Here is a 23,935-nt window from a genome sequence, read left to right as displayed (position 1 = left end):
TCTAATGATGCCTTGAATCATTCTTGATTGTACTGCAAGATTTGTACTCTCTGGGATGGGTTAATTAGAAGGTGATGTAGATTTGATATTAACTGAACTCTATAGTGCCTTTATCTATGGGTAAGCAAACCCTACCTTGTGATTAGCAGAAAAGTTTAGTAATGCACATATAACTACAGATTTTAATGTGTGTTTAACACAAGTGGGAGGTGTGCCTATAGATGATGATTGTTTCTTTTATAGTTTACAAAACAAACCTAACATAATAGAACAAGATACTCTGATACTACTTCAGAGCAGGTTGTGGGAATGACATTCTCTTTCCTCCTCCACTTAAGTTACATGGCATAAATTAACTTCATGCTCTATGATCTGTATTTCTAGCATAGAGCTTGCATTCTGGCTCAGTGTCACTGATATTTAGGACAATCTGCCTATACATTTAGGGCAAATTTTGCCCAGAGATCACAGGAGATTCTGCTTTCCTCTTCTCTGTCTACTTGCTTGCAGGGTATGTGAAATGACATATTAATTAAGCTCTTCTCTTTTATTTTAACACGCTTTGTGCCAATGTATTGCTTAAAATTTTCAGGGACCAATGCATCTGACAGGCTCTTTCCCTCACTTTGATTTATTCTTTCCATCTTAGACAGCCTCTTTAATTAATGCATTACAGCAAGGAGAACTTGCTGCTCTATCATTTCTAAGCCTAAATGTATGAATGTCATGGGTTCAAACCATGGCATGTAAATGCAACCAGACATGCACTCCATTTCAGCTGATCATTCACTGTCTGCATTAAGTCCAGGAATGGCAACTCAATTACTGATATTGAAAAACTGCTCTTAACAGAAATGATGATGCTGAGCCCAAATGTAGGGAGTTAGTTGGAGTCAAATGCAATGTGGGGGAAAATAAAAGTATGTTTCTGTAAACAGAGAGATTTACAACCACTGTGCTTTACAGGACATGTTTCATTCCTCATTTCTCACAATCATCGTTGCATTTTTGTTGGCTGCTCAGAGATTAAATCCACGCTTTTCTTAGGAAAACAAAATAAAAGAGGCAGCTACCTTGTCTGCACTCTACATTTACTAGCAAAAATTCATACTGCCTCTGAATTAAAAAGTATAATATTGACAAGTACCTGACATGCGGTAAATGGTTTAATTCTCCAGAGGAAAGGAGGAATATCAAGAACAGAGATCTGAAGACTAAAAGTATTCCCTTTGAAATGCAGCAACTTAGGTTCCTCCAGCAACTGTCCTCCTTGGTGTCTTTCACCTGAAACTACTTCCTACAGGAGCCGGGAAGAAAAAACAAAACAAAGATGAGGCTTATGGGGTCTTTACTATTGAAAATATCAATATTAACATATGCGCATGCTCGTTAAAGGTGCCAGATAGCCCTGGAAAATGAATCCATAGTGCCACTGCAACAGAACAGGCAGCAGCAATGCAGTCTGTGCTACATAGCCCTGATAAGGTGAGTTGGCACCGATATGTAGGGACCACACAGAGGCAGAGGGACCGAACTCCTTCTCCATCTCGTTCTCCACCGTCAATCAGTCCTTTCCCCCCTGCTTGGATGGTGGCTCTTGTGCTCAATCCAAATCCTGGGGGACTGGCATCCAGATCACAGCAACCTATCTCACAGAAATCTATGGAATTCAGGAACCCAGTGGCATTTTCAAAAGTACCTAAGTACCTATCTGCATCTTTAGGCACCTAAATACCTTTATAAATCAAGCCCTGGGAGTTTTGCCATTCAGTTGAGTGGGACAAGGATTGCACCCCATGTGTTAAATTCCACATGCATCCATGTTCTACAGAAAAAATAATACATGTCAAAGAATAGCGGAGGGGAAAAATCTGATGATTCTTTTGGTTTGGGGCCTGTCAAAGCTGCAGCTTCACACATCTGGACTGGGCTGGCTTGGACCTTTTCCTATACGTCAGTAGCAGTGTACAGGACTATTATTTGTATAGGGCTAAGTTGTGACCCAAGGAAAAGAGTAGGGTGCACCTGTGGAGACTGCCCAGATCAGATATTGTAGGGCTGCCACTCCTCATCCTGTGGGGGGAGTATTAACGTGTCCCCCACATACTGGCTAGAGCAGCTAAGGCAGAGTGTAGGGGGAAGTAAGGTGTACATGGAGAAGTGCTGACACAGTTTACTTCCCTGGTAGAGGAAGGGGGGAATCAGAGCTTGAGTCTCAACACAGTCACAGTTTGGTCCCTGGAATAGTGCAACCTTACTCAGGGCTTGTGGTTACTCCATGATGTCACCTTTAGTATTGATGATACTCTTGGCACCATCTGAAGTACAAAGAGAGACCAATCCTGCCCCAAAGAGGTATACCTCCCTACTTATACAGCCCCACTGCATGTTCCACTCTATGCATCTGATGAAGTGGATTTTAGCCCACAAAAGCTTATGCCCAAATAAATGTGTTAGTCTGTAAGGTGCCCCAAGAACTCCTCATTGTTTTTTGCTAATAACACCTATATTAAGAACAGGAATATCCCTGTTTCACAAATGGACAAATTGAGGCATGTAAGCTTGTACTGCAAATGAGCAACAGAACCCAGTAGTCCTGACTCAGACTAGTGCTTCTATTTATTTATTGCTGAATTTTTTCTGATAATAACTCAATGTCTATATTTAAAAACAAGCTGGCACTGAACTGACATAGGATATTTATAGAGAAAATAGAATTTCATAAATATATAATTGTCTTATGTACAGACAACATGTACTGGTTTCTGTAAGTGGAAAAAATGGTAATTCTTAAAAATGTTTTTTTAAAAAAAACAAGATCTAAATTATAAATAGACATGTCTTATTTACTTATTTTCATTAACATTAAGGGGGAAAACCCTCTAGACTCCTTCATTGTTTTTTTTTGAATGCAGCAGCAATTTTTGAACCAAAATGGTCGTATTAAATCAAGCTTTTTTGTTTGTTTTCTTTCAGTAAAGTTCCGGCTGGATGAATCATTCAGCAAGAGAATCACATGCTAAAAGAACGAGTCTGAAAAAAATGATAGTGGGTTGCTCTTGCTCTGTATAAGACAAGCTTGTTTCTGGTTTTCCCATATGTGCCATTTTCACAGTTCTTCTGTTGCAGAATACTGGTTTCTGGAATTTCTGCTTGCTAAAGTGCTTTGAAACCCTGTAGTATTACTGTTTTGAACATTCATTATTATGGCATACATGCACACAACAATGGGACAGACTCTGTAGCTGATTAAAATTCTTGTAACTTCACTGAAGTCAATGGACTACACAGATTTATACCAGCTGAGTTTCTGACCCAGTGCAAATTAGGGGTGTCTATATGTGCCTTTGTATGCAAGGTCAGAACTGGGGCCTTGGTAAATGTGAATGAAATTCTAAGACAAATATTACTAGATATTAGCTGTACATACAATCCATCTTTTGGCAGTGAGTGAAGAGCTACCATACTTCTCTAGCTACCACTAGCTTTTCTTTGGTGGCTTTTCTTTTATTAAAAACATAGTGATATTAGAGTGTGTTTTGTTAAGAGAGCCATATTTCTGTAATGTAAAATACAGAAATCGGAAAAAAAAAATCAGCTGTCACAACTGTCTTCATCTCTGTTCCCGAAAGACAAGTGTTTTATTACAGCTGCAGCCATGGCAAAGTCCAAATAATGCATTTTTTACAGAAACACCAAGTGAAAAAAAATTATATTAATTTTGATTAACTACCACAGGGTTCCATTTGAGGTTTTTAAAAGATATTATGCACAATTATTGTGCAACTCTTATGGAAAGAGTCAAAAAAACCCTACCAATTCTTGCTGCAATTCAAAAAAAGGGAGAAATGACTAATGAGAATGTAAAGGTTAACGACCCTGGTAAATATTACACATCACAGGGTAAGCGACCAATATTTTAGTATCTGTTATCACAGTAACACCCCATTGTATTTAGTGTAGTGAAAATGAATATTGAGAGAGTGTCTCTGGGCAAATCACTTCATGTCTCTGTGCCTCGGCTTCCTCTCCCACATTTTAAGTGGTCTGGAGCTAAGACACACTGCAGGTCAGTGGATGGGCCAGGAGTAGTATCCTGGTCTCCTGAGTTCCAGTCCAGTGACCTCAACAGTGAATTAAATCACATATGATGAGTGGCAGCATAAAGCTAAGTGGAGCAGGGACCCTCTTTTTGTTCTATGTTAGTATAGGGGTCCTCAGGCATGACAAGGGCTTTAAGGTGCTACAGTAATAGAAATAATACATGGTAACAATTCTGTAGAAAAATTCATGAGTTGAAGTAATGTACCTGAAATGCACAAGGGGTGTTGTCTATACAGTACACTCTCAGATTGTAATCCAGCGAATTGCAAGACATGCAGCCAAACACTGCCACTTTCAGCTGTTTAACTGCGCAGTCAGAGATGGGCTCCCCAGCGAGAGCGTAAGTTCCAAAGCTGTCTAAGAGAATGTGACAGGCGTAAGGATCCAATAGGCAGTAGCAGGAAGTAGTTTCTTCTTCCATGGACATCACTTCCTATATAATGAAAACCATATTTCAAAATCAGAAGGCTTTTTAGAACAGGTGCCGTGATATTTCTGTTAGTTTCTTTTCATTTTTTCTAATTTCTTTGAAACGTAAAATACTTTATGGGCAAGATTGTGAACACTTGAATGAGTAAAGTCTATGCAATCTAGCACTGAGTCAGCAGCAGCGCTTATGGCTATAAATTGTGCAGAATCCATTGTGCGCAGAATGTAATAATCATCATGCATAAGCAATTTCAGCATCTTCCTAAGTGTTCTTGGATTCTAGCTAGCTAATTTTTCCTAATGTCAGGTTAAGAAATTACCTTGAAGGTGGAAGTCAATAAGCAAACCTTGAACAACAGTCTGCAGCTAACATCCTCTTATAGCATCTATCAAGATGATGTTTATTCTGGTCCAAAAAAATACAGCATTTTGTCTTCACATACCCTTTTGCCATGTTGTATTGTCATTAGATAAATAGTTTGGGGAATTTGCACTGCAATATTTCATTCTTCCTCAGTAGTCCTTGAATACTGGCAACCAGCGTGGATGGAACTGACTGCGTACTAATGCAACAGCATCAAGTATAGAAGAACTATGCCGAACTTGAAATGAGGCAGAGAAGTGAAACAAATAGAATAAAATCCTTGGGGAGGGGCAGGCAGAGAAGGTTAAGAAGTCATGCATGGTTTTACTATTGGGCTTTTCCTACCACTTGAGGAAAAATGGAAAAACTCAGTTGAGTCGACTGATACTTTGAAAGCTTGAACTGAAAATAGGAACTACTTTATGCAGCATATAATAAACCTGCATACATTTCTGACACAGGGTAATCCATTGAGGAAACCAATTAAATGGAATACACAACAGCATGAAATATGTAGGGTCCAAGAAGAATCTACTCTAGAAATGTTGGGTAAAAATATTAAACTTAATGCTTCAATTCTTAAGGAATTCCTTACCTCTCTTTCCATCATGGTAAAGTTTTGCCCAACTGGTCACGTTTAGCTATGAGTGGGTATCCAAGGAGAGTTTAGACCAACTTGAATTTCTTAATGGCTTAGAAACAGCAGACAACAGGAGTCAATTGATACTGACCCCTGTCATGTGACCTTTGGGAGGCTAAACCTAAATCACATGACAGGGACAAGATCATAAAATGCAGTGAAAATTTTCATCACTTTTGAACTGCAGTGGGAGGAAAGGATTTTAAAAACATCTGGATCTGTCTCTTCCCACCATCCCCATTTGACTAGCTCTTAAGTTCAGCCTGGCTGATTGTATCTTATATTTTCATCATCAGTTGGGCCTTTGGAGGGGGGCAGTTTAAACCTACCTCCCATTTCCCTTGTTGTGTTCTTCTTTTCAAGTGAATATTCCAATGTTCAGAATTTACTTCTGCGCAATGCGGTATAGTCAAGGCAAAAGGAGTGGCGACAGTCACATCTGGAGGGCCACATGTGACTTCTGGACCAAGAAGAACTTCTGTGCCTTCTGACTGTAGACTTCATGTGTAAATAAATATGAGAAGAAGAAAAAAAATCTCAGTGTTTTTTAAAAGGAGTGAAAACTTATCTAGCATTTTTTATCAAAATGGAATTAATTTATGTTAACTTCAATACACAAATATCTAAAATATTTGTGGCCAAAATCTGAGTGTCTCGGCCATCTGCTACACAGACAAAATGGAAAACCAAGTACTGTGCTAATTTCAGTATAGAATCTGAAGCTGGATATGAAAGACACTTATTAGGCCACATATAAGCCATCCTCCACTGGTCAGTTCAGGATTTCGTTTCTTTAAGTACTTTTATATTTGAATAAATCAAATACAATGTTATTATTACTCTATATAAGTAAGGCCTATTTCATGCACCAGCTGGCAATATCACCATCTAATTCTTTTCTTGTCATCAATAATATTTTCATAGTAGTAAAGATAAAACAAATTATCATGTAAAAATACAGCCTCTCATAAATTTTCCCAGACTGAGTATGATTTTCCTGGTTTGAGAACATATTTATATTCTGCTGATAGAACAAAATAGGTAATCGAGAGATAGCAGACATTGTTATAAATATACAGTATCTGATATGAATCTCTTTCCCTGCTCATGCATTCAGACCTAAATTTAACTCCATCCCACACAAATAAATTTTCCCTCACTTTCTGTATTGTAAACACATATGCAAAACAATGAAATGGAAGTGATAGAAAGGGTCTGATTCAATTTTTAGACAAAAGTGGCATCATTTAAAATGTTACACCCTATCTTTATTTTATCTGAGGACTATATTTTGAGTCCATGTCTCAACCTTCTGGCTTGGGTTTTTATTACTAATGTTATGATAATTGCTGGCCAAAATCTGCCCATAGAATTGAAGACAGTGAGATTGCACAGACACAAGACAGGAAAGAATTGGCATCATGTGCATAACCTTACTCATGATTTTTACTATTTATATCATTGTAGCAGACAGAAGCCCTGGTCATTGACCAGGGCACTGTACAAACACAGAACAAAAGGATGGTCCCTGCCCCCAAAGAGTTGACAGGCTAAGTAATGTCAATTAGACTACTCACATGAATAAACTTAGATATGAGCTCAAGTGTTTGAAGGATCAAGGCTTAAATGAAAAAAACTGGATATACAAATATATTCACAAATAAATAGGCTGAATCTGCTATGCTGTTACAGGAGTCAAAATATTAATTGGGGGATTCGTGAACGAGATGAGAAATCGTTACATTTGTTTATCTAAAAACTCAAGCAAGAAGTGCATAATTTGGTATGTCTGCCATTCTCCCCTGTAAAAGTCTGTCATCCAATCAGGGAGCATAAACTCACCACCACCACATGGCTTTGATAACCAATAAACACAACACAAATAGGCCCAGCTTCAGTAAAGCATTTAAGCACAAGCTTAATGTTCCATTTATCGGTAGTCCCACTGAATTTAAAAATAAGCATATGCTTAAGGGTTTTGCTGGATTAAGTCATAGCAAGTATTCCAAATGGATGGTTCAGCAACAACTCAGAGTGTCAAAATGTATTCATCCAAAGTACTTTAATTATGCTTGTGACTACCACATTTTTTTCAAGAGTCATGAATGGTTCATAAATAATTCACTACTAGCAAAATGAATAAATGAAATCAACCAGCAAGGAATGCTACCCTTTACCAATCACATCTGATTTAATTTTTCAAATGCTTTCTTTATTGCTTTGAAATATTTGAAAGAAAATAGTTATTTACTTTAAAATATTTCAATTTATTTAAACAGAGATAAATAAATAAACCTCAGAGTACTATGAAGAAACTTCTCTCTACAGCACAAAACGTCATTCGTAAACAACTTTCATAAAAGATGCACTGAGTTTCTTACAGATTCATAGAAATGGTCTTGGAATTATTAGAAACTTTCAAGAAAAACTGCTATTTATTTATTTTGAGTAAGTTGTTCAATTATTACTCCCTTCTCTACTGTAACTCAGGAATGACTGGTGCATTTTATCTCCTTATCTCCATTTTGATGCTGCTGCTGGAAGTGATAACAATAGCATATTTCCAGAGAATGAGTTAAACCCTAGTTATTTAACTTGGTAGGTGCATCTCTGTCCTATCTCACTCACAACAGGCACACATCCTTCAACTCTTACCTCCTATGCCAAATGGATGCTGCTGACAAATGCACAAAATACAGGTGGGGGGGGGGGAGAGAAAAGAGGAAGTTTGCCAAAGTTACCTCCAGCACAAAGTTGGATAATTCATCTCCCATACTGGGAACAAAATATAGGTTAAGCTGCAAATAACACTACATTTACCCTCAGGGGCTGTGGATTGAGAGTTTTAGTCATGCTACTGGTGATGATTCCCAATAAGTCAAGTTTTTGAAGTGTCAAGAAGAAAACAAAACACTCACAAAAAGAAAGGAAGACGTCTGGCTGGCTGGCTGGAGGATGATGTGAAATGGACTTGGACAATACACTTGTGGCCTAAAACTCCCCACGAAGAAGTAAACTGTGAGCTACAATCACTGAAATAGAATAGCCTTAATAATGGTCACTGGCAGCCTTCCACGGTCACTGTGGCTCAGTGTAATTGCTGACTGAGTAATAGTAGGGATGTGTGTGAATGACCAATGACAATCTCTTCTGCAACAAGCAATTTAATTGCTTTCAGAGAATCATCCCCCTGTTGCACATATTATACAAACATATGGGAGTTCTGGGAATTATTTAATGACAAATGAACTGAAATCAACTAATTAGATGAACTTTCACACTTACTGCAAATAGAAGCAGCAAAGAATCCTGTGGCACCTTATAGACTAACAGACGTTTTGGAGCATGAGCTTTCGTGGGTGAATACCCACTTCGTGAGATGCATGCATCTGACGAAGTGGGTATTCACCCATGAAAGCTCATGCTCCAAAACACCTGTTAGCATGCATCTGACGAAGTGGGTATTCACCCACAAAAGCTCATGCGCCAAAACGTCTGTTAGTCTATAAGGTGCCACAGGATTCTTTGCTGCTTTTATAGATCCAGACTAACACGGCTACCCCTCTGATACTGCAAATAGGAGGAGTCTTTTCTATAACAACTAACAAGGTATTAGGTACCTGATGCAGTTCAGGGCTATTTATTAAGCAAGGCAGGGAAGAGAAACATTACAAGATGCAGGTATTGAAAATTCCCTTGGGTGCATAATAAACAAATCAGTAACCAGATCTAATCCTGCCAAATCCATCAAAATCAAGAGCTTCACAGGTTTCAAGTAAATAAAAGAAAAATAGGCAATGGAGCTGTGGAGAAATAGGAAATTATTCTCTGTGAAACTACATGAAAAAATGGCTATTTTATTCTACAATATTCTGCCTTTTGCACAGTTCAGAGGAAATGGTGGATTTTTGGTTGTGGGGTTTATTGGAGGTGTGTGTGTGGAAATCTCAATTACAGATTTGGAATTTCCATGTTTTAAGATCAAATTGATCATCAAACAAAAATTTCAAAATTTCAAAAACATTTCCTTTCTAAAATAAAGGAATATTTTTTGCTGAAAATGGAACCATTTTTTAATTTTATAAATCCCCACAAAATAAACCAAGGCTTGCCTCAATTCTGTGAAACTCAAAAAAAATAAAAATAAAAAAAGCAAGTTTATTTCTTTGCCCTAGTAGTTCCTTTTTAAATCTATTTCATATTAATATGATGTAATCTTCATATGATAGGTGTCATAAGAAATCAAATACCTTGTGAACATTGAACGCTGCTTCACAAAGTCCTTATGAGGCAAATGTTATTCCTTCCCATTTTACAGAAGGCACAGAGAGGTTAAAACTCAAATTGAAACAGGTGGCCTCAGATTTTGAGTGGTTCAGTTTTTGATTTCCCAATATTGACACATTGGACCTGATTTTCCAGGGACACTGTGCACCCAGAACGCCAAATAAAGTCATTCAGAGCTCAGCACCTCTGGAAAACAAGCAAAAAAATGTTTCAAACTGGGCATCAAAAACAGAGGCATTGGTGTAAATGACAACACTGGGTTCCAGGCAATGATTAAAAGTTAGTTCACTGTACTACTATTCTCACCTGGTAGCATCTTACCACCCAATTTGCACAACTATGCATGGTGGAGACAAATGATGAATTGTGGCTTAATTGTCTTGCCCAAAGTCACAGCGCAAGTCTGTGGTAGAGCAAGAGAGAACTTTGGAGTCCACATTCACAATACCTGGCTCCAACCATTACACTGTACAACATTTCCTGAGTCTTCAAACATTGCACAATGTATTTCATTGCTCATATTAATTCATAAACAAAGAAATCTGTGGTTCTATTTCTATGCTGTGGTACATAACTGCAGGATAATATTTTGCTCTTATTCTAACTTAGCGGTAGGATAGATTAATGCTGGTATGATCACCTTTCTAGCCCATCTTTTGGAACACCATGCCTATCAGCAGCATAAAGGTAATTTTAATATGCTACATACTGTCTTGATATGGAACGCCATGTTCTAATGGAACAGACACACAAGCAGGTAGATCCGAAATGAAGCAGAAGTTGTCTCTAAGAAACACAGTTGAAGGAAAAGATGACTCCTAGGAGAAGGTGGATTCCCAGATTCCACCTACCGAGGAAGCAACCATAGATATCCCAGAGAGAAATTTAACAGTAGTTTTTGCCACTGCTCTTCCAGGCCCTGCAATAACTGTACATATATAAGCGAATGGTGTGTGATTATCACATTCTTAACAACCTGAAAAAGACATTAAGCACAGCTGAGAATCTGGCCTTTAATTTTATTTTACCAGCATGCCTTCCTCAGTGGCTACATTTGGATTTGGCAGACATTCATTTCTTTTTTCATCATTTCAATGGATGTTTATTTTAAGTATATTTTCATTTTTATTGATGTAATTTTCACAGTGGCACCAAATTATATGTTAAGAATTTTTTATTTTTATCTCTTTAAATTTTCACAATTGTGAGAAATTATGGGGTGGTCAGACAATGTTTTAACAGTAATTGACATTGCATATTTTGGCATGTGATGTTGGCAGTTTGTTTGAAATGTTATAAGGAGATCTACTTTGTGATATGAAAAGTTACTTCTATATCAAACACTATTACAAACTAAAGTAACTTGTTTTACTTTGCCTATCTGTACATTTTGATTATTATTGAGGGAAATATTTTTTCGTCACTGTGTATTTGGTGAAATCAACGTTAACTGACATTTATTGAAAAATCTAATTCTTTCAAGCCTACCTACATTGTACTCACTGGTGTGAATGCTGGGACAATCAGCCAAATCATTCACAGTACTTCTGCCTCCTTGTTTGCGGCCCATCCCTTGTGACTGACAGTCTAGTGCTCTCACTGAACCTGATGCTGCCCTGTTTTGAATTATTACCCACAGAGTGGGGGGAACAGTTTTAAGATTTCCCTTTACAAAAACTAATACAGTCTGTATTTCAATCTCCAAGCTACAGAGCTGGGAGATCTGGATCCTGAAATGGGCTTTGGCTTCTAGGCCTGAAGTCAGTGAGAGAATGTTATGGAGAAGATCTAACTTGCAAGAGAAGAATTGGTGCCGATTAAAAGCACTATTTATGTTGGCTGTAGAAGTGGCTGCTCAAGTATCTTCTAGAGGGAAGGTAGATCATCATCAGCAGGGGGTACAGGCCAGATGTTGTTCTCCCTTTACATATTGCAAAGGCACTGAAACCAGAAAGATGGGAATGGTGCTAAAGATGTGCACACACTCAAACTCTAGCAGGCTCTTTGGTTTAACTCAGTGTGGTTGGATGCAAGGTATGTTAGCGGAGAAGGGGAGGAGAGGGATTACACTTGACGACTACTCTTTTGTTATTTTATTGTTACCGGCTAAAAACAGACCACCAATCAATGTGACATATAAAGGTAACAGAGCTAATGGCATCTTGTCTCTGAATGAAACATAGTGCCTAGAGAAAGGAAGCCAAAGAGCTCTAGCTCTGTACATGGAGGCCCAATATCTGTGCCTTGAATCTAGATTTCCCATGGTAATTCAGTCTCTGGGTGACAGAAATACTAACTTTTATGTTACTTCAGACTCATAAATGTGCGCTTTTTTTTTTTTTTTGCCTCAAGCTGTTAAATATAAACACCAGAACTGGTTTGGGGGAAAAAAGGAAGTAAATGAATTATTTTAAAAATCCATTTAAAAATGAATATTTTGACAAGTGCAACAAACAGCAAAATATATGCCATAGGCAGTCATGCACCATCCCCTTTACAACAGAATGTTATGATTTATTGTTTTGGGGGCAATAAATGTGGTGGGGGTGAGGAATTTTGCCCAGTTTTTAGTATCAAGTTCTACATTAACACAAAAGTCAACAGAAATATTGCATAAGTTACATATTATATGTAAACCTGAATTAATCTGTCTTCTCACACATTTGTGAAGAATTGATTGATTTAACAAATTAGACTTTTACAAACTACGTGCAAATCAACTTTTAAATGACCAGTTCACATACACAGTGTAAAGCAGTGTCCATACCTTATATAGAGGTTAGGAAGTAACAATTCAATGAATATCTGAAATACATTCAGTTTTTAATGCAGTGTAGGTTACTGCATTTGATTATCATGGAATCATCACACTTCTGTTGGAATGCAATCAAACCAGAATGTCAGAGAGAGAAATAGGCAAATAGAACCTTGAATCCTGGAATTTTCCCTCCTCCACTTTTCTTCTTCTAATCTTTTCAATCAGCTCCTTTCCGCCTCTACCTCCATATACTCTGACCTAATTTTAATTCATTCTACTCCAACCTGTGACAGTCTGGTATATCTATAAACATGTATATGGGTGGTGTTTCTAGAAACAGTGCAGCTTTAGCACTAATAGTTAAATACATTTTATATGTTGGAAAAAGTGTAAATTAAACATTACTACTACTTACGGTAGCACCCACAACTTGCTAATAATTTTCCAAACATTTAAGAAACAGTGGCCCCTGCTCTGAGTTCACAAGCTAAGGAGCTGACCTGACCTGTACAGGATATTTTATTTTAAGTGATACAGGCCAGATATACTCAGATAATATGGTAATCGAAACTATATCAGAACCTAACACAGACAAATGCACTTATGTTGGGATACCAAGACCTTACATACATTTTTTTCCTCCAAATGTCTTTAGAGTCAGACTTAGCATTGTTCGAGAGAGGCGAGCAATTCAGGTATGGGCCACTAGACTTGTGTACAGACAACCCTGTGCCTCAGAATTCTATTACTCCTGCCAAACTTTTCCTGCTTTGTTGGGAGAATTCTATGAACACAAACACAATTCCACTGCCCTGCTAGGAAAGGAATGTCTCAAAACTCTAGTACTGTGCAGTGAGTGATCCTATTTCTTCCTTATATTTGTATGTGATACATCTGTCTCTAATCTGAGCACACACAACGGTATTCATTTATGTGCCCCGTTTTCAGTGTGCAACCAGTCATCTCATTTGGGGAAATGAGCACCATTTTATATTTGCTACAACTAAGATAATGCAGTAGTTACTGGGTCCATTGTCACTCAGCAGTCTTTTGAAGTTCTGGTTTAACAGGTGATAAGTTCTTACATTTACTACTTTAACTATGCTGCAATTAACTGGAGTGGAAATGATGTTTATGAGAAATCACCTTAATAGGACTTGCTATTTCTTCCAGAAGAACTGGCAATAAAAGAAAGGACATACACAAATAAGGCAAAGTTACACTATGTGGAGCCCCTTTTCAAAATTCAATTGGATGCGTGAACCAGTGGTTTTCCCCTTAGTGAAGGAAGGTTCATGTTATTCAAACCTCTTAGTGAACACAAGCCATTGTTATCTTTTCAGCTGCATCTTTAATTAAGACTCATTTGGGCTATTCTCATCACTTTCATATTGCAAGCAATGTGGTATGAAAATACACTGTTAAAATCATAGCAATTTGTACTGTGGAGTGTCAGAGGGACAAAAAAAAAAAAGAGACCTAAGAAAATAGTGACCAGACAAGATTTGAACACTTGGGGGCAGATTCTGCCCGTAGTAATTGGGTTAGCCCTATTGTTTGTATTTGACCTATATTCTGTGTTGAATAACTTTCTATTACTCTAATCTGGGTAACTGTAAGCTAACAATATTTTGCACTTAGATAGAACCTTCCCTCTGAGCATCTCACAGTACTTTACACGCATTCATTAAGCCATAGAAATGGGGAGGTATAGCAATTTTTTTCCCCCATGCATGTCAGGTATTGCCACTTCTGGAGGTAGGATGTTCATGTTGGTGAATGAGTGGATTGATTTGGCATGGCATGTCACACTCAATCCCTCAACAGAGCTGAATAGCTGTATTCATTACTTTCAGTTTTTATTCTTTCTCCCCACTCCCTTTTAATTGTTTTTACTCACAGCATTGTGGTTCTTCCCCAAGAAACAAAAGTGTGAATGTCAAATTGTCAAGGCTACGCAAAAACCATTAGTGCATTGAGTGTTTTTATTACAGTAGTCATCCTGTTCTTTCTGAACCCCAATAATACATGGCATTGACTATTGAATGTGCAGTGCTGGAGGAGACACAGCTGGCAAACTTCTCTCTCCTCCCCTCCCCAACAAACTAATTGAATTCCAGCATGCAATTTTTATTTATTTTTCTTTTAAATCTCTCCAGGCTTGCTGTTGGCAACAGGTTGTTTTGGAACATTAGTATATGAGACAAGAGGACCACACAAAGTCGCCTCTCCCTCCAGCCCTTCTGCATGAACAGCTGTGAAAAGCGTGTGGGGTTCAGGAATCAGCTGCTGTGAATGCGAGCACAATTTCTAGTCAAAATCTTATAGCTGATTAAGGGTTCTTAAATCATTTCTGTGCTCTAATGTGTGGAGCTGCTGTCACTACTAATGAAGTACTGTTTAGCATTTTGTGACCTAACATGCTCATCTTGCCTTTTTTTTTTTTTATTTTGAGGGGGGGGGCTGAAGTTGTTGTGTAAACCTTCAGTAAGAGTGAACCTATCACATAAAGTGTCAAAACCACTTGGAAATCCAGACCTAGGTTTTTATTATTCTTTTTTGTGGGGGGTGGTGTTCAATGGGGAATAGATTTCAATCACTCTCTTGCCAAATACTCACAGCACTGCCAAATTCATTGTCTGCTAAGAATCCTGTATTCATTTATGATCCAGACACTCTACCTACATCTGGCTTTCCAGTCCTACAGATTCACTTCCAATCCTGAAACATCACTGCTGATGAGGACTCTGGCACATCACTGGCTATTCCCAAAAGTAATAGTAAAGGAAATGTATGGTGCTCCTAATAGAGCTATTATTTCTCCTTTAAGTGAGTGTGCAAACTCTTTGCATGGAAAAACAAGTAGCCGATATTGATCAGTCTTTTGCTTCTGAATGCAGTTAATTTATTATTTGTATTGCAATAGGACCAAGAGGTGCCACCCACGACTGGACCTAGGGTTGGCCTGGAGTCTCCCGGAATCAGCATTGATCTCCTGGTGAATACTGAAAGCAATCCAGGAGATTTTAATAGGATATTTTAAGAAAATGATATTACATCATGTTGGAGAAAAAAAATATCTCCCAGAACAGCTTCAGTCACAGTTGGCAACCCTAACTGGACTCCTATTCTGTTAGGAGCCCAGTAGGAGGCAGTCCCTGCCCCAAAGAGCTTAAAGTCTAAATGGACAAGACAGACAAAGAATAGGAGAAAGGATACATTATTTCCAAGGGTATGTCTACACAGTACAGTTAAACTGGGCTCTTACCTAGAGTTTAATCATAACTCCCCCTCCTCCCTGCCATCTACACAGCAAAACCTCTGAGCCAGGTTTGGAGGTCCCTTAAGCCCAGAGGGAGGGTTTTTTTAAAGGCCAGGCTTCACTGTAACTTAGGCTGGAACCCACCTGCAATGTAGTGAAAAATCACTCTGGTGCTAATAGTCCTCTAGTGCCCTTTCCACAGTACCCCCAGCAATTGACACAATTGACTGGGAAAGAATCCTAAAGTGTCTCAGCACAAAGAACCATTGGCTGTGTCCCAGTCATACTCAGGAGAGAAGCAGTGAGGACATACTTATGCAGACATGGCTTTGCAATGAGGATGCTCACACTCGCATGCCAGTCACCTTGGTGTAGATGTAGCCTATATTACAAATGAGAAATGCAGGCATGGGACAACTAAATGACTTGTCCAAGGCCATAAAAAAGAATTGGTGACAGGGCTGGAATTGAATCCAGATTTTCTGTGTCATCCCTGTCTCTATGTGGCTATTAATTTATTTCACTAGGAGACAACAGTAGTGGGAAGAATCCCCAGCACTGTCAGGCAAATAACATATTCCTAGCTGCACTAATTCCAACCAGCCACAGTTCCCGGCTGTGTGTGGGTAACTCCAGTGATGTTCAGGGAGCAAGCCACCAGATTGTTGGCTTTTTTTTTATTTTTATTTTTTTAAACACAATATGGCTCCTGCTCAGTGCTAGCAGCTTAATCAGGTTTAGAGAGAGAGAATTAAGCAAGGAGGCAAGAGATGTTTCACTCTAATTCTTGTTAGGGCCTGAATCAACAGGGTTTTTGTTACTTTCTGAGAAATCAATATCCAATGTATTTTGCCAGCATCAAAGGAAGTATGGTGTTTTGAGAGCAAGCTTGCCTATTTCTTTCCTCTCAGGGAGCCTTTCAATGCATCCGTTATAAAGCCCCAGCAGCCAGCCCCATCCTTGAGGCTCTATGTGACAGACAACATAGTTATGATCATGAGACCTTTGGCTTGGACTCCTCTTAGAGAGATCACTGGTTCCACAGCTGATCTGGCCAGGAGTGCTGTGCTTCAAGACTCTGGAACATTTTAAGACATGGATTTCTTCTTCTTGTAGATTTAGCACAAGACCCGCATTCCAGAGGATTGGATGACACCAATTCACAGCCAACAAAGATGATTTGTGGTAGGAATTGGTATAGTGTACAGATGATAAGACAAAAATTATGGTTTGGTTTTTGAAATGATAATGCAAACAGAGCAGGGGGAAAGACCTGGGCTTAATTCAGAATGTGTTTTGATGCCTGCCTTCTCCTCACAGGGGTTGAAAGAAGGAGGTGATAGTAATGAGTAATCCAATATACTGAACAATCTCCGCCTTAACCAATGCATAAGATGACATGATTCCTGCCCCCGATGGCTTCCTGGAACCGTACATTCCAGGGTCAATGCAGCCCTTCATTCTTAAGATGTAGGTACATCTGTTCTGGGGGCCATTTAGGGAACTGGGGTAAAAAATTTGTCTGGGGATTGGTCCTGCTTTGAGCAGGGGGTTGGACTAGATGACCTCCTGAGGTCCCTTTCAACCCTGATATTCTATGATCCTATCCACTTAACGTAGACAACAAATTAGACTGTGATATCTTAAAACCAGGGAGGGTGGACAGTATTTTGGATGAAACTTTACTAGAACTGCTATTGAATCATAAATGATTACATAGAGCAGAACTTTTGTAAGGAAAAGGGAACAAACATTCTTAACTTGAAACCTTAATTTAACCTTTCATCCACTGCCGTACAGTGAGCTGTCCACATGGCTGATGCCCTTCACTCGAGAGGTGGCTGCTTAATGAATACGGTCAGTAAAGTGACATAGAACTGTAACTCAGTATCACCCTGCAGAGATTGCAGCTTTTTCTGCCATGGGAAAAAGAAACCAGGAGCAACAAAAGGCAACCAGGTTTCCTGCATATCAGCACAGGATGCTGCTGCTGCTAAACAAGTCTGTTTTATTCCAGCAAAGCAAAGATGGCTGTATCAATACTGTCTCCGTTATTTGAAAAGGAAACATTGCCTGTATTATAATGGAAAAATAAATCAGTGTTTGCATTTGTTTCATTTTATAGGATTGTATTAAAAAACAAACAAACCTCCCTATAGTAATTTTCTGGTCTGGTTCTCACCACCCCTGTTTCTGCCCACAAAAATAAAACAGCAGGCAAAGTTTGCTACTTGTATTTAATTAACCCATTTTAATTCACTTCTGCATAATCCTTGCAGATGAAACAGCTGCTTTTTTTCCTCCTTTCCTTCACATATCTTAATTTTTCACTGAAAATGATCAAAATACTATGGCAGCAGATGGGGATGGAATATAAAAGTTCTCACAAAGGAGTTCAGATTATCAGAGAAAAGCAGAAAAGGGTTTCACAATAAGTTTTGGAAAATATCTCTGGACTTTAAAATCCACAGACTGCTCTTCCTCTTAGTTTTTAAAGGAAAAACACCTGCAATTATTTAGTTATCTAAGCTACTGTAACCAAATATTTATATGCAATAGTTTTCTTTTTTTACATCACTACTTTTTTGAAATATTGTCCACTTTTCCTGTACCTGTATTCAATATAAACTGTCTATCACCGCTCGCAAAGAGAAGAATGACTTTGTTTAGGAATCTGGGACTAAGTGCTCTTTTCCTTGGACACAAGAGCCTTCTCCATCTCCACTAATGCTTCACAGGGACAAACCTCTAGGAATTGAACAGTGGTCCAAGACTGGCCAAGAGTTAAAAATAGAGCTTGAGAGATACATAAGCCTGCTTCTGGCCCCTCTATACAGAGGATGCATCTCCGCCCTCCAACCCCTCCCCCAAAAAGAGCTTGAAATTCACCACCAAAATTATTAATGCAACTTGTCTGTTCAGCTCACTTTGGAATGTAAATTATGAAAGCACAATTGAAGGAAGCTAAAGAAACACGCAATAAGTGGGAGCTTATTTAATTACACTGTAAGAATGTTGTTCAGAATGTCCCACTGCATCTTGTAGCCAGTGGTAGTGATGGAGAGACTAATAAATCCAATCCTCGCACCTACTGAGCTAAAGCAGGGAAATTTGTTGGAGGCCTCAGGCAAAGATTGAAGGGGAGCTGGGTTTCAGAACAGTTCTTGGTAACAGACTGAAAAAACAGAATTTGCACTTAATGGTAATGGAACAGATGATAAAATATGAAAACAAGTCAGAAAATTACATGATGAAGTATAAACAGCATCAAGCTACTGTATGGAATTAACCATATGGAATTAACCAGTTCTGCTCTAGCAACATATCAGGGCATTGTTTCGACACTAATTCAGAGAGCAAAGTGATGCCTAGGTGACTTGAGCAGGTATAAAAACCTAAACTGCCAACAGTACCTTAGAGATCTCACATCCGAGTACTAGGCTGACACTGCTTAGCCAGAGATTTGTCAGGATCACAAGATAAAGAATCTCAGTGTAAACAGTAAGAGAAAAAGGCAAGTTGTACTCAGCAGAAGGGCAAACAAATCTTTAAATGATGCATGCTGTGGCTTAGCAGAAGGAACAAAAGGCGAATTTAAGATTTTAAGTGTCCTGGGCTTACTGATTTTTATCTTTAAGCAATCTTGATTTTATCATTAATTAATGTTAAGATTAATTTAGAAAAACACACCTCCATAGTATATATTAACCAGAATTCTTGTGACAAACTCTCTTGAGTAAATACATCACTGGGGAAAGTAAATGACAGAGGTGCTCTAGCTTCTTGGGTAAATATAACTTAAGTCAATATGTACAGTAAAAGGGGAAGAAAACAACCCACTAACATGCCAGTTTCTCATGTGCATATCAGATACACTCAAATGGGAATATATGGAAAGGAAAATAATTCAGGTGCAACAGTGGTGCCACTAAAGGCAGGAAGTGGCTAGCAGTTAGATAACACTTAGCATTGTTAAAAGTCCAGAAGGTCCTGAGTATTGTCTAATGATTGGAGAGTAACTTAGAGTCAGGGATGGATGTGGGTGTTTTTTAGCTCTGTCTCTTTTCCACCATTATGATTTCAGGCAAGATATTTCGGAACAAGTTTTCAAAAGTGCTTTCATTCTGGGTACCCAATCTAAAACACCTCCATCCTGATATTTAGAGGTTCTGAGCACCCACATATCCTACATTTCTCAAGTTGGGCACCTCATATTAGTAGACACACTTGAAAATTTTTGGTCTCATCTTTCCATCACAATTTGCCCATCTGCTGAATGCATGTAAACTCGTCTGCCTTACTAAGAAGCTTTAACTAATGAATGTTTGCATGGTTCATCCCAGTTTGTCAAAGCATCGTGAGACTAGTGCAGTTCCTAAGGTCTGCCAAGCCCCTTCAAGTCATAGATATCCCCACAAGAACTACTCTGATGAGACTCAGCTGAGGGACAAGGACTCAAAAAAAAGCATGCAAGAAAAATAAGGCAGTAGTAAGATTATTTGATTTAGAATAAATCAGGTCTGTGTCAGGAACTCAGTTCTGAGTTTGCAGGTGATGTTTATTCCGTTTCATAATTTTGCATTTGAGGTAAAAGAAATTTGGGCTCTATTGTCACTAATTACAGGACAATCCTTCATTTTTAGAATCTAGTAACTGAAGTGAGCACACTTAGGTCACAAATGTAGCATATTGTCACAATGCTAGTACAAGGAAGTGAGAGGAGGCAGGTGTGAAGTGGGTAGAGTGCTAGCCCTACTTCTCAATTAAGTTAAATTTTACTTTGTTCTCAAACATCAGGAGACAGTAGAGTTACAAAATTTTCAGACAGAACTTAGCAGAACCTAGAAAATAACTTGTGCCAAACTTAGCACTGCACATCAGCAAAATCCATTGGGCTCTGAAAAACAACCGACTGGTAGAGCACTTTGATTCTTTATAACCCATGTTGTGTGAAAAGTTAAAGCCACTGGGAAACAGAAAATCCTTTTATGCGAACAGCTATCAAAAATCTGTTAAAACCATCTGTTTCTCTGGCTGTTTTCCTTCATAATAGAAAGGACGGGGGGAAAACTAATCTGAGGTAAGAGACTCTTGGTCAGATTCTACTTTCACACTGATGTAGATCTGGAGTAACTCCACTGGTTACAATATAGTTACTCCTGACATAAGTGATAGCAGAATTCAGACCTCCCACCCATGATTAATGGCCACCTCGTTTATGAAAAGGTCCAAAAGAGTAGCTAGGTACATTTTATGTAGCAGAGATAATGGCAGCACAAAAAACAGCTGTCTGAACTTACCAAAAGCTTAATAACAACTTTCCTTTTCCTTCTGTTTCTAACTCTTTGAAGTTCCTTTGCGCCTTGCATTATTTCTGTTTTGTGGATAAATAAAGGAGTTCTTTCTCCCAGGCTTTCAATCCAGCACCATTGCAATCACTTTAAACACCCTCTTCACCACCCTGCCAAATGCAACACACAAGGACCACACTTCTAATGGTCAAAGGGCAGTTTAGTTTCCATGGTCCACTCAATTCTTGCTGGGACAATGTGACAGTCTGTCATCACAGCCACCCAACAAGAGAACAGACTCTGATAGTGACTTCAGAACAGAGTTATCTATAAGTTAGGAAGTGGACTATCTATGCACTAAGAACTTGACTGAGAATCCATTTATTCATTTCCCATAGGTCAACTGAATGTCCCTAGGGTGGTGATAACTATTCACCAGCAATGGGAAGAGTCAGACTGATAACCTAGAAGTGCAAGATTCCTTACTAGACACCCCGTTCCCCTGAGTTATCCAGTCCTTCAGCAGAGTTCTCATATCTGAATGTGTTTTCAGAGTGGTAGCAAACAAAGCGTCTGACTGTGCTATTGCTTACCCCAGTAATTCCTGGGAAGTCAATAATTATACCAGGGTAAAAGAGAGTGGAATGAGGCCCACGTAATCCAATAACTGGTATGATGTCTGTCAGAAAAGTATTTTCTGGGATTATGCTTTTCTGGGGGGCGGTATTGCCATGTTATTTTTATTCGTTTCTCACCTGGACTCCCCTTGACTGATGGTAAGGTAGATTTCCCATGAGCTCTCTTCAGGGATAGCTCCATGTGGTATCAGCAAACTGACTCCTACAACAGAACAAGTTTAGAGGTTATTGTTGGACCTCCCAAATCCAAAGCTTCTGGAAATACTTAGGACATAAAGGAAAACCTTCTGAATTATAACCTCTTGAAATGTATAATACCCTAGCAAAAAGCCTGTTTGAAAATGGTAGTACAGTGTGGGCCATTATCAAATTAAGGAAATAAACAAACGATTTTAATAAGATGTGTCAGTATGTACTACAGTATTTCCCAAAGGCCCCTATCAGTATCAGATCCTCAGTGGGCTGGGCTTTATACAAAAGTAGGGCAGGCACCCTGCCATCACATGAGTTTTTGAGAACCTCTGTCCTACATCATTCACTGGTGCAAAAATACCTCAAAGTCTGCTCTTTCAAACTGTGGTCCGTGGACCATAAGTGGTCCGCGAGCTCCATTCAAATGGTCCAGGGGTTGTTCCCTCTAAGGTGTGTGCTTGGGTGGCTGCACAAGAGAGAATGAAGGGCCACTTACCTAATTAGTGGAGCCGTGTAGGAGTGGCTCCACTAATTAGGTGCCTGGACCCTGGAAAAGATGCACATGTCAGATGAGGTGGTGGTCTTGGGAGGAATAGGGATAGGTGGGAGAGGGCAGTGGGGTGAGAAGTGGGGGGGAGATTTGGGACGTGCAGGGCTGCGGTAGCCAGAGGAAGAGGCTAGGGGGCTGCTGTGGCAGGGGAGAGAGGGCACATCCCTCGCATTAGAAAGGTAAGATTACTGATATTAAAATATTAGTTGTGCACTTCTATTTGTAGAACAAAAAATGTTTATTATTATTAAGGTGTTTTTTTTTAAATATAGCACTTTTGTCCAAAGCGCTTTACAATAGTTAGCTAATGGTACAAACAACATTTGGATAGATCATTAAGTGGTCCACCAAGAGCCTCAGCAATTTTCAAGTGGTCCATGAAAAAAAAAAAAGGTTTGAGAACCACTGATGTAGGATGCATAACCTTGATGACTGAACTCCTCTCTTCATCCCTAGGTATAGAAAGATTTCTCACCCACTCTGCCATCGATGCCACCTGCACAGGAGGGATTCCTTTACGGAAACGAGAAGATTGCAGTCTGATGGGCTCATTCAGTCCTTAGCCCCTTTGCTGAGACTGCCAGCAAAGGTTCTGTTTAGTTCCAGTTGTGAGGGTGGTCTCAAACCCATTTCCGAGTGGAGACATAATAAAACCACTACCTTATTTAACCCAGCCATCAGATTCAAATAACTTTCAGTCACTTCTGAACTAGGTCTGAATGCAGTTCCAGCCACACAAAAGTGAAAGACTCTGTATCCCATTAAAAGGTCTCAGAGTCATCTAGTCCCCTAGGGAATGTACTTCTGGCATTGACTTTATTCTTATTCTGTATGGTCAGATGATATAGCTATTTAGCTTAAAAAGAAAGAATGCAAATTCAAAATCCTCAGTAGCTTTTTCCTAGGTGTATACAGTCCAACGCAAAGCCAAGGCCGTTCAGCCTAATCCAGCCCCACAGTTCATGTGGAGTTCCTGAGCTTTCTTTTCTCTGTAGCAACTGCTTTGAAGTAAATCTTTTACATCAGCTAACAGATAAGAGCCCACAGAGCACAGTTCTTCTCTTTAATCCATCTTCTTGTTTATGATAAGAAATGAACTGGCTACGCATGACAAAAAAGTCCTTTGCAAAAATAAAACCTCAGAGTTTCTTCCTCCCCCTCAAATAATGAAGCTCTCACCCTCTCTTTCATCAGAAGAACCAATGCTAGAGTAGAAAAGCATACAACTTGGTGATTATAATTTCAATGGAGAGATGGCATCCTTCTAATAACATTACCCATGCAGCATGAGCTGTGCTCCTGTAAGCCTGAGAGCTGCGGTACAGTCATGCAGCCCAAGACTCATTATAAAATAAGTTATTTGTGCTTCCAATTTATGAACATTATTCAGTAACATGCTGGTTATCATTAGTCTCTTTCA

At 39.0% G+C, this 23,935-nt stretch overlaps 1 protein-coding gene across 2 annotated transcripts in view; it reads right to left on the bottom strand.

The window, feature by feature from the left end:
* UNC5D (unc-5 netrin receptor D) overlaps positions 1 to 23,935 on the bottom strand; it is a 341,781-nt gene that overhangs the window by 18,910 nt on the left and 298,936 nt on the right. For both annotated transcript variants that reach the window (XM_075062773.1, XM_075062774.1), the window contains 4 exons: positions 21,891 to 21,975; positions 5,867 to 6,035; positions 4,310 to 4,537; positions 1,148 to 1,297 (listed from right to left, as the gene is read on the bottom strand). In XM_075062773.1, the coding sequence (XP_074918874.1) occupies positions 1,148 to 1,297; positions 4,310 to 4,537; positions 5,867 to 6,035; positions 21,891 to 21,975 (632 nt within the window). The remainder of the gene's footprint in view (positions 1 to 1,147; positions 1,298 to 4,309; positions 4,538 to 5,866; positions 6,036 to 21,890; positions 21,976 to 23,935) is intronic.

This window comes from Chelonoidis abingdonii, chromosome 2 (genome assembly GCF_003597395.2).
Source record: "Chelonoidis abingdonii isolate Lonesome George chromosome 2, CheloAbing_2.0, whole genome shotgun sequence".
Classification (NCBI taxonomy): Eukaryota; Metazoa; Chordata; order Testudines; family Testudinidae; genus Chelonoidis; species Chelonoidis abingdonii.
The sequence above is the reverse complement of the archived record's forward strand: the minus strand, read 5'-3'. Positions and strand labels throughout refer to the sequence as shown.